The sequence below is a fragment of the Prunus avium genome, chromosome 1 (assembly GCF_965620075.1).
Source record: "Prunus avium chromosome 1, drPruAviu1.hap1.1, whole genome shotgun sequence".
Taxonomy (NCBI): domain Eukaryota; kingdom Viridiplantae; phylum Streptophyta; class Magnoliopsida; order Rosales; family Rosaceae; genus Prunus; species Prunus avium.
Genome location: NC_142284.1, coordinates 16,383,584 through 16,395,188, shown reverse-complemented (window position 1 = coordinate 16,395,188; position 11,605 = coordinate 16,383,584). Strand labels below are relative to the sequence as shown.

The 11,605-nt window shown below is 34.4% G+C and overlaps 1 protein-coding gene across 1 annotated transcript; it reads left to right on the top strand.

Annotated features, from left to right (window-relative positions):
* Nucleotides 1–397: 397 nt before the first annotated feature.
* LOC110760489 (prolyl 4-hydroxylase 1) lies at nt 398–11,144 on the top strand. The gene is made up of 12 exons (XM_021962751.2): nt 398–623; nt 1,756–1,803; nt 2,926–2,994; nt 4,428–4,477; nt 5,315–5,380; nt 7,285–7,359; nt 8,027–8,101; nt 8,245–8,315; nt 8,409–8,460; nt 8,576–8,665; nt 9,844–9,936; nt 10,689–11,144. Exons 1-12 carry the CDS (start codon nt 560–562, stop codon nt 10,794–10,796), a joined length of 861 nt encoding a protein of 286 aa, XP_021818443.2. The 5' UTR covers nt 398–559; the 3' UTR covers nt 10,797–11,144.
* Nucleotides 11,145–11,605: the final 461 nt, after the last annotated feature.

Here is an 11,605-nt window from a genome sequence, read left to right as displayed (position 1 = left end):
GTTTCAATAGATAATGCGCCTTGCTAGAAGATGAGCTACTTGATTGCACCCCTTTGGACTGAAAGAAACAATAACATCATCAAATTGTTGCAGACTCCTCTTAATATCATCAATGAGATGCCCAAGACTCTTCCTCACCATTCTTTAAGTCATTTTACCACTGCTTGTGAATCAGACTCAACCAGTATTGATGAAAAGCTAGCATCCTGAGCAAACTTCACCCCAAATTGAAGTGCCATAGTCTCTGCGTGTGTAGGGGAGGCGGGGATGTAGTAATTGTTTTGGTCAATTAAAAAAAATATTATATTGGTTTTTTTTTTGGCCAAAATTATTTTGGTTGACTCTTGAAAGAAACAAGAAAAACTTGACCAATAGAAAAAACTTTGACTAAAACCATTTGACAAATGCTGGATAATCCCGGCGTAGTGTAGAATACAAAGCGTTCAACCGAAGCACGCAATGGTCTTCAGAGAGTAATTCGTTCCTAGATTTCCCCATTTTTGCTGCCACACAGACGCACGCTCCCTCTCGCTCTCTCTCTCTCTCTCTAACTGACGCCATGGCTGCTGCGATGAAGATTGTATTCGGACTGCTAACGTTTGTCACAGTCGGAATGATTATAGGTAAAACCAATCATCAAAGAAATTTCTATTATCTTGATCATATACATACATGTACATTATATTGATTTGTGTATATGTTGATTCTACGATTATATCTCGTTTCTATTTAACCAGAAAGCTGTAGGAGTCGAAGAGGAAGTTTGAATCTTGGTCCAATGTTCTTTTTATCCTTGATTTTCCTTTGGTTTCTCGAAAACCAAACAGAAAGCTCCTATCTGGATTTGATTTTGTATTGGATATTAGGTTCGGAATCAAACTTATGTAATGCAGATTCATAACTTTAGGAATGACCAACACCACTAATAGGTTCATTGGACTTGGATTCTTAGGGCATATCATAAGGGCTCTTGTCAGGAATAATTAAATTTTTTATAGACAGCACTTTCAGTGCAGTATTTTGGAGTGAAAAATTGTATATCTCTGGTCGAGATTTGTCGAATTACTCTAGCTCCGAAGTTTGTTGAGATGTGATGCATTGGTAAGTATGGTAAAGGAAAAATTAGAAACATTGAAGTTATGCACAGCGTTGTAAGCTCACAGCTAAAATCTTTGCAGATATATGTGTATCCCAAGATGTGCTACCTTTAGAAACCCCTGTGGTTGGACTGGAGGGATCAACATGATGAAAGAACTGGAAGAACTTAAAAAATGAAACCTGTGATATCCTCCTTTTAAACAGGAATTTGAAATAACAGAGAGACATGTGGGCCAATGGCACTACACCCTACCCTAGTACTACGGATCACACAGAGCACGGAGAAGGTGTAGGCATGGGGCTGCCGTCTGGGGAATTTCCAGCCATTCCAATATCAACTGTCTTCCTTGCCTCTTTTGAAAACCTCTAGAGACTCCTGGATCAACCTGGAGACCTTAAGAGAGGATTATTATCTATTATCCTAAACAAACCCCACTACTATTACTGCGTACGCTTTACCCTCAAATATTACATGCAAAGAAAGAATTCTTTGTTCTTGGGTATGAATGTATGACTATTTTAGCTATCCTCCTCTTTTTTCCATGTTAATGGTTGGTGGTTTCTAACAAGCTGTTAGTTTGACATTATGTTTGAATGATTTTAAATTACTTTATTTTCATTAAGTGAGCATATTCTGAATGTTTTTTTGAATCGCAGGTGCTTTGTTTCAATTGGCATTTATACGAAGATTGGAAGAGTCATATGGTATCTTGCAATTGATTAAATTTCATTCACAAATATATTATCTTGTAATTCCCCTCATACTTGCACGTTCAGCTCATGGTTGGGACTTTGTTAGACTTTTTTTGACATATCTTTCTTTCTATACTAAGTAGAAGAGCTCTAGACAGATGCATATGGTGAAGTTCTTACTCATATATGTTAGATTTTTCTGGTTCTCTTTTTCCTCTTTGCAAACCTTAACATGGATCAGACTTTTTAGTCAGATTGAAACAGTCTTTTTGGCAGAACAATGGCCATCCTTTTCATCTATTTATATCATTTTTCTTTGTAAAACAGAATTTTCAAACTGGGGCAGGCATTTTTAAGAGCTGGTCCATTGGATTGTGGACTAGTGATGCAACTCTTAACACAGTTAAGCCATTTAATTTTGGATAGAGTTTCATAAAAAATAATACAATTAAAGGAGATTCAGGATAATTAAGATTCAAGTTTGTACAAATTTTTTGGTATTCCTTGGCATCAAAATAAATCATTTAGAGATATATCCACTGCATGCTTTTGAGTGAAATTATGTTATCTTATTCAACCAGCAATAGTTGAAAATAATTGGCGATTAAGATTCAAGAGTCATAGAAGCTATCATATGAGAGCCTGCAAGAGTATAAAACCTGGTTCGTGTGTAACATGGCGTTGAACCTTGATTGAGGGAAATGAATAATGTCTGAAGAAAATTCTGTGGGGTTTATGTATTTTAAAAAAAGATCTGATTTGGATCTTCTTTTAATTCTACTAATTTGAATGTTCTTCTGGCTTTCCACCTTCGCTATGCTACATATCTTTGGAAGTATAATTTTCTTCATTGATTGAATATTCTGTGGGGTTTTTCCTTCTTTGTTTGGTCTATTTTGACAGAAATTGAGCTGTTACATTTAGTTGAGTAAACTGTACAATCTTCCATTTTTTTAGGACTTTTTATTGTTGATTGAATCATTGAGTCTAAGACATTTTCTTTGTAATGCTTTATTCTTGTAAAGTGATATCATATTTCTTTTTATTGTTATTTTGTTTGATGATTTTATATCATGCTTATTTTGTTGTTATTCTATCACATGATTTATCTTTTTTAAAATTGGTCCTTTTTAGGCTCCGAGTTTCCATCTCCTAGAAGAGTGCGTAGAAGTCTAAATGACGGCTATCTCGAGTTGCCTGGAGGTTGGTATGGTTCTTATCAAGTTTTGTTTGGTAGATGGATATACCACCACATTTGTTCCTTATTTGAGTTTTGAATTAGAAAATAATAATTTTAGTCAATCTATTATTTTCATAATTTATATTATGATTCGGCTGCATTTAAGTAGGGTATTCACGATATGGCATTCAGCACCAAAGGAAAGGTTGTTGAGATAACTCTGTGTGGTTGAATATAACCTCTTGAATTTCTTATGGATTTCTTTTTCTTCACTGTATATTCTTCTTTCTTTACAGTTTTGAGATCTTGTATACTTGGACAATGCACCCCTGACCTTTCTAAATAAAGCTGTTTAGTTATAAAAAGAAAAAAGAAAAAAAAGAAAAATGGACGTAGGTAAGGACTTGATATTTACATTGTCTTAGAAATGTTTGACTTTGATTTATTGCAGTTATCTTTTTTTCTGTAGACACAACTTTATAATGCCAAGTCAAAAACCTAATGACACAATATCATGGAGTTTATGGGATTGATATTAGGGTTGTTAGGCTCTGTAACAAGGACACGGGGAGGCTAAGGGGATTTTTTTAGTTTTTTAATGAGAATTCATTCTTAGGTTTTGAATTTTATTAGTAAAACTAAAAATGAAAACCAGAAAGACATTGGGCAATTAAAAAATAACGAGTGTAACTGAGGTTCTTTTCTTTTTGTTTTTTTTCTGTAGTACGTCAATTTTATTCACAAAATAAGGAAGAGATATCAGAACAAAAACCGAAGGTTAAGTTCCAAAGAGATCAGAAGACCAAGGTGTCCTATACAATTACAGTCCAAGTCCAAGGCTTTCCTAAAACATGAAAACAAATTAAAAAGAAGGTTCCCTGTGACCGAAAAGACATGGTGTGCACAGTGAAGCACTTAAAGTACTCGAATTAGAACTCTTAAAATTGAAAAGAAAAAAGGTATCCCAATTGGAACTTCCACCTTCTTCAAAATGTGAAGATTCTGATTGGGAGAGGATGAAACTGAAGTCCATGGAAAGACATTTCCCTTGGGTTGGATCAGTGTTTTAAAACACTTGTTCATAATGAATATACTTTTCTTCTTGTGCCCTTCAACACAAAGTTTTGCGTATGCATGTATGAAGAGGAGCTTGAAGCTTGAATTCAGGAGTTAGTATTTGACACTGTTTTGACAAATTGTTTATATGGTAGGTTTTCCATTAATTATATTTATGCATGATGTCTTCTTTTCTGTTCTTGATGTTTTAATTAGAGTTATCGCATGCACAATAGAACACAGTGATTTACAAGTAATGAATATAACCGTTTTTAAATGTCTCTGAGTTTCTAGTATTCCAGTTGTTCCTCAGATTAGAAGAAGCTTGAGAAAGGATCATTATGGTGTTGCAAACATTTTCCCTTATCTAATTTGCTTTTCTTCTGTTTTGAATTCTCAGGTTCTCATTGGAACAATGACAAAGAAGCAAAAATTTTACGGCTTGGATATGTATGCTTGCATATTTAGCTTTCTTTTTCGTTTCAAGTCTTTAAGATAATCCCATGCCTGTTGGAAAAAGTATTGTGCACCATTTGACATAAAGGACAATGAAAATTGGATGTTTTTCTAGAGAATGAAAAATTATTAATTAGAGACCTGAAATCCATGATGATTTAAATTTCTGGGATGTTTTGAAGTATGATCGTAATATCTCTTTAGTTTCCAATAACAAAGAAACAAAATAAGAAAAGAACCTACACACAAGTCATCTTATTCTAGTAACAGAGAAGATAAAATACATAAGCTCCCTTGATATAGCACAACACAAAGAATATATATACTCCAGACTGTATATTAGCCTATGTGGTTCCGTTAAAAGATTTTATTTTATTTTTTGAAAAGGAGAAATTTTATTTCTTAAAAAAACCATACAGTGATTCTGTTAAAAGATCAATGCGGGGCTTGTGGTTATTCTGTGTTCTTATGCTTGGTACTTTTTCTTTTTAATGTTTCTGCTCGAGGCTACAACTGGGTGAGTTTGGTAGAAAGTATAGAAAGGGCTTTTATTTTATTATTGGATGTGACTTCCAGAAAACCGTGACTCTCTCTCTCTCTCTCTCTCTGCATACAAACATTAAGATGTTCTAATTTATCTCTTTGTAATTTTTAAACTCATAATTTGCCCTTTCTATGCTTTCCCACAAGAATTACCTATTTCCACTTTTAGAACACCAGCTTATATCTTTACATCCCTTTTGGTTGAGAAAAGTGACGATGGAGATGTTTTTATGGTTGTTCAGTGCTTAAGTTGAATTTGATTTTTCTTTCTTTATCCTGTCAATGTAGGTCCAACCTGAAGTAATTAGCTGGTCCCCTCGAATAATTGTACTTCATAACTTCTTGAGCATGGAGGTATGTTTATGTCATATAATAGCATCACCCTCTTCTTGTTGGCTTGTTTTTGCTTAACTCTTCAATATTCTTTACGAGCTTGAACTAATTTTCTGTTTAAAATATGATACTACTGATAATATAAAATGCCAAAAAATTAATCCCAAATACTGTCACGTACTGAACTTGCCAAGCTGAAAAGTGGTTGGTATATTGGAAAATTGAAGCATGCAATTCAAAATAAATTATTTAACATCTATGTCCGTCTGAATGTATTCAGAACAACCTGCTTATGTGGAAGTATGACTTGTGAATTCGTGATAGATTAGTGGGTTAGCCTTTACACTTGTGAATGACATTTGATGTAGGATACTTTTACAGCATGCTTGACTTTAGTGGTTACTCTAATAATTTAATAGCAAAAGGGATTGAAGAAATTAAATTAATCTCTCAAAATAAAATATTCAGCATGAAATTGTAAATTAAGCTTACTAGGGATTTATAATGAGAAATGAGAAACAGGTCGTTTTCACTAACTTAAAATTTACTGCAAGGATGAAAATATTCTCGGGCCTTCAATTTACGAATATTTCCAGGGATATATCAATGTCGTTTTAGGTATCTGGGAAAATCGACAAAAAAGACAGATATTGGCTTAAAAACACGGAATTTTGAAGTGAAACTTTCATAGATATTAAGCACATTATCAATGAATGTATTGAACAAATAAAATTCAAAATGTACTAAGTATAAGATATGCATATGATGAAATGTACGTGTATATAATGCGCGACAAAAATCTTGAAAATAAATACAATTAGACTTAACACAACAAATGCAACATTATTCAAACATAACCCAACCCAACCCATATACATAACCCAACATTATATTACAAGAGTGCGACTTAATGATAAAGGAAATGAGAGATAGAAGATTAGGTGAAAAATAAAATCAAACACACAAGAAACCGAGCAACCAGAGAGAGGAGAGAATGAGCCAAAGATAGTCGAAATGACTGAGAAGAGAAGAAAGGAGAAGCTACTAAGTATTAGAGCTTGGTTTTTGACAATGATTCAGTGGCTGGGATCTATGATTACTTTCAAAACTGAAGACAAATTTCTGGGTTATTTGTCTGGTATCGGGAAATATCGGTAAATATCGAGGATATCAGGGGTTATCGAGGATATATCGCCGATAAGGGGGAAGAAATAGGCTTACCCCCCTGTATGTGTATCAACACCTAAAAAAGGGATATATCGGGATATCAGCCGATATTTTCATCCTTGGCAGAGTGTCACTCTTTGGGCCAAGTTGGTCTACTGGATTTTTAAAATGCTTTCTTTCCTTTTAGCTGCTATTTTTCTTTTCCTAGTGAACTAGAGGGGTGAGTAAATATGTTTCAGCTTATTCAAATAAACGAAAAACGTAAGTTCAGTTGATGCAATCCAATCAAGTGCTGGTATGTTTCTAGAAGAGATCTATAATGATTTTGGTGAGCCAGAAAAATTAGCAAGAGTCTAGTGGAAAACTGAGTTCATAGTACCAGAAGTGTAGTGGCCCAGCAGAGATGTCGGGGAAGCTTCTAGATTGCAGCAATAAATCTTAAATGATTATGATGTTTAATTTGGGCTTATCTATCTTCTATCTTGCTCCATTTATCTCCCTCCCCTTTCCACTCAAATTCAAAATCAGTAGGCAATGGATCATTTCTGACCTCGAAATACAAAGTTGCCATGCCCTACTTCTGATAGAAGTTTGCACATTTGCTTACTAATCTTAAGCTTTCAAATGCTGAGTGGTCAATATGTTTGCAAGCACATGTCAAATTGATTCTGCAGGTGGATTTATGAAAGCTCTTGCATTATTCTTGAACTGTTCCAATCTGAAAAAGAAGTTACAGGATATATTTATGGTCATTGCAGGAATGTGACTATCTTAGAGCTATTGCCTCCCCTCGCCTTCAAGTCTCCACTGTGGTGGACACCAAAACAGGAAAGGTACGTATGATACCCTACTTATTATCTTACGCTTCAAGTATCAGTCAACTCTTTGATGGATCTTAGCACATTTTATGCAATGCATTGAGAAAATGCTTTGATATTGTTACTTTGAAAAAAAAATTTGGCAATGTGACACCCAAACCTTATTTTTGGTGGGAATCTACCACCTCCATCCCTTTCCATGCAAAATTTTGGTAAGTGATTATACTAAGAACACCCAAGTGATTTGAACTCTCGGAAGAATTTTTACACATCTCGCACCAGTGAGGTGTGAGACACCAGTAAGATCTTCTCCTCTGAACCATATAACAAGTACTCACCTTCCCATGAGCAATAACCGAAGCTAACACCAGTACCTTAGGAGGTACTTTGGCCTTCCAAATAAGATATTTGGCCCCAGTAAAATCTTCCCTCATTATTTAATAAAATTTGTTAGTTGGATGAGAACCTGATTATACAAGTCCTTACTTTTGGTCAACAAGATAGCACTAGCAGAGTGACCTAATTATTCTTATGAATTTGGTATCTTTAGTATACCAAATTATTTTGAGAAGTACTCAATGTCCCACATGGGTCTCATCAAATTGTAATTGAGTACAAGAAATATTATTCTTCTTTTCCAGTTAAGTGCATTATTGATCATATTATGTATAATTCCTTTCAGGGAATAAAAAGCAGTGTTCGTACAAGCTCTGGTATGTTCTTGAGTCATGAAGAGAAAAAGCACCCGAGGATACAGGTTAGTTTTTGTTTTGAGTTCAATTCTCATCCATTTTACATTCGGCTTCATATTTATACCGATTCAGAAGATACAATCTTTTTTTGTGGTAAAACAGCAAACAGAATTCCATCTAACTGTCCTTATTTTCTCTTCCTTATTAGGCAATTGAAAAGCGTATTTCTGTCTATTCTCAAGTACCAGTAGAAAATGGCGAACTCATTCAAGTTTTAAGGTCAAGATTTTATTTATTTAAGAGTATGGTAAATTTCATGAACATGTAGAGTGATATAGTTCAGTATCAAGACTAACATCTGCAGCAGCACAGGTACGAAAAGAATCAGTTTTACAAACCTCATCATGACTACTTCTCTGACACTGTAAGTTTCTTTACCCTAGATTTTCAAGCATTAGTATGCCTTAGTTGCAGTCATGCTTAAATCCTTTTGTGTTAGCATTAAGAATCTAAATATTACTTCGGGTTTTTGTTAACAGTTTAACTTGAAACGCGGTGGTCAGCGAGTAGCAACAATTCTAATGTATCTAAGTGATAATGTTGAGGGTGGAGAAACATATTTCCCTATGGTAATTTGTCTTTATGATTTGATGCTCTTTTTTATGTGGTTGTTCTTGATGTATCATATATGTAGGTTTCAATGCTAAAAACAACACTTCTTTTACTTGGATAGATGAAAATAAGAAAAAAACGAGGCTAATTTACTTGCTACCTAATGGTTTCACGCTTCCAGAACTAGTGATAGCGGACATGGTTTTGGAGTGGAATATGGGGTAGGGGAGGGGATGGGTGCAGTGGCGGAACTGAGGTGTTTCCTTTAGTGAAATTGGATCCACAACCAAGTCACCCATTTTTCTTAAATAAGTTGGTGACCAGGTGGTTTCAATAGGTACATTTTTGTTATTGTTTCATTCCATTATTACGCTTCAACATCAAATTTTCTTAAATTCAGTAACTTATGAAATTTTAAGTGGTAAGAGTCCTCCAATTTAAGGGATTAAATTATAGGAATCCCACAATTTATTTGATTTTAAATATTTACCTACTCAACACATAGACATGAAAACACACATCAGCCGTACAGGTATAACTGACATTTTGTTGATGTGTAGGTTTCCATTTGATGCATATATTAATGATGCGTGGGCAATGGGTTTTGATCATTGAATGAGGAGTAAGAGTCATTTAGAGTGTTTTGGTAGTCAAAGAGTCATTGAGAGGGTTAATAAGTGAGTTCTAGTAAATATAAATAGTCATTATTTGCTAAGAGGGTGCTTGAAGTCGCATTAAAGCTGTCTTTATTAAAAGAGATAGGACCTATGCAAAGCAAATAGATTTGAACAGTAAATTTTAAGTATTTTAACTCAGTAAATTTTAAGAAATCCTGGCTTCAACGATATTTTGGAGTAAGACCACCCCCTATTTCTACAATCTTTGGGTTATACTTCTTTTAAATTACATCACCGTTGATTTTTATGTACCTGATTCCAGATTATATAGACATAATTTTAGTGTACCTGACATTATCATCTTTTTCTTTGGTTACGTCAGGTACATAAAAATCACTGACAACCCGCATAACAACTTTATTCTACACGTGACATTTAAATATATAATTAACCCAATCTTTAGTTCTCTTTGGATCCTCTTTTTCTTTCGCAGTCTTTCTTTCCACCCTTACCTGTGCACATATTATGTGTTGAATTTTGCACTGCTCATCTGTGTTTTAACTTGTGTGTGATTTCAGGTTGGTTCAGGTGAATGTAGCTGTGGTGGAAAAGTTGTAAGAGGTTTGTCTGTAAAGCCGGTTAAAGGAGATGCAGTACTCTTTTGGAGCATGGTAGTTTCCTTAATTTGTTATGCTCTTTATCAAAAATTGGGTCTGCCTTCAGTCCCTTGATCATATTAGAGGATGTCCTTGTTTTGGCACATGGTTTAACTTGCCATCGGTGGCACGCAATGCATGCCATATGTACAAAAGTGTATTAGGGTATGCGCTCAAATTCATATGGCATGTTGGAGATGAAAGGAAATTGTAAAGATAGGATCATAAGACCACACACATAAAATTGTAGAGTTTTTAGTGCCCATAATTTATTTATTTGTTTCTGAACCTGGATGCTTTAAATTTTGTTATTACAGGACATGATTAGTGATACTAATAAGTACTGGTTCATGCTTGTCAACAATTTAGAAAATTATAGAAAATGAGCTAGGGCTGCTTGTTTGCTCTGCTCTGAGTGTAATATATGCTCGTATAATCGGGCGAGTATCCGGTGATTGTAATGCAGGTGGTAGTAGTAGTCCTCTTAATTGTTCTGAAATGCCGGTTTCTGCTGTTTACTGATTAGGGAAATGAAAAGGGATATTCAAATATATAAATTATCAAAATATTATAATTTATAAGAATTGTTAAATGCCAGTTTAATTCGGTATATAAAATTGTATTACTGGTTGCATTATTGAAAACCAAATGATGGTTTGCCTTCTATGGTGATGAACTGATGCAATTTTGAATCCTATAGCTTTAAATGCAGTAGAGAGTGGTCTGGCTTCTATGCATGTGATTTTGTTTTTGCTTGCTTCTTTCAGGGCCTTGATGGACAATCAGATCCAAATAGCATACATGGAGGATGTGAGGTGCTATCCGGGGAAAAGTGGTCGGCAACAAAATGGATGAGGCAAAGAACTACCTCTTGATTTCTATAGCTTACCCCTCTGATAAGAAATCTGTGAATTTTGCCGGGGGGGTTCATAAGATAAGTAGCCTAGAGAGCCTGAAGTCTTTAGATACAACAGATTCCTAAACCAAGATGAACATGAAGCATATCAGCTCATCCCAAATGCCATACACATTGACAGCAGTGCCATACAATTCTAGGGAGTGGTGAGAAACAAATTTAGTCGATATCGACTATAGAAAGTGAAAAATGTAACATTTGATGTGTAATATATGCTGCAGAAAATAGCCATGGTGATAAGCTGCATCTTTGTAACCAAATTGTCTTGTTACCAAAGAACGAAAATCCAAAATGTTTTTTATGAAAACCTTTCTTTACCTTTTATATTTTTGGCATATCTGTTGAAGGTTGAGGTGTGCACATCTGTTTTTCTAGATTAACAAAATCTGACCTGATCTTAAACTAAGATTATGGAGAAGACAACGACCAATTGCCCAAAAAAAAAAAAAAAAAAAACTGAATTTGGGGGTTGGCCATGAGTTAATAAATTTTCGAGATATATGAACAATTCTATTTTTAGCATTTTCCTAGAAACACTTTTCAGAAATATTTTTATAGATATTTAGTTATATACTCATTCTTAGCACTAGTGATATAGATAAGTCGTACACTATTTAATTTCTATAAATAAATCCAAAAAACGACAATTGGCCCTATTAAATTTAATTTTGATTACTAAATTACTTTGATGGCATGTTGAGTGTTTTGAGTTTTTCTATGAGATTTTGGGGTTGGATTTGTTTTAAGAAATTGATGGCAATTTTGTAA

Excerpts from the sequence above, each read along its gene's own strand:
- LOC110760489 (XM_021962751.2), top strand. The coding sequence starts at position 560 with ATGGCTGCTGCGATGAAGATTGTATTCGGACTGCTAACGTTTGTCACA. Across the intron at positions 1,804-2,925 it reads AAGATTGGAAGAGTCATATG|GCTCCGAGTTTCCATCTCCT; the intron begins GTATCTTGCAAT and ends GGTCCTTTTTAG. Across the intron at positions 8,461-8,575 it reads ATGACTACTTCTCTGACACT|TTTAACTTGAAACGCGGTGG; the intron begins GTAAGTTTCTTT and ends TTTTGTTAACAG.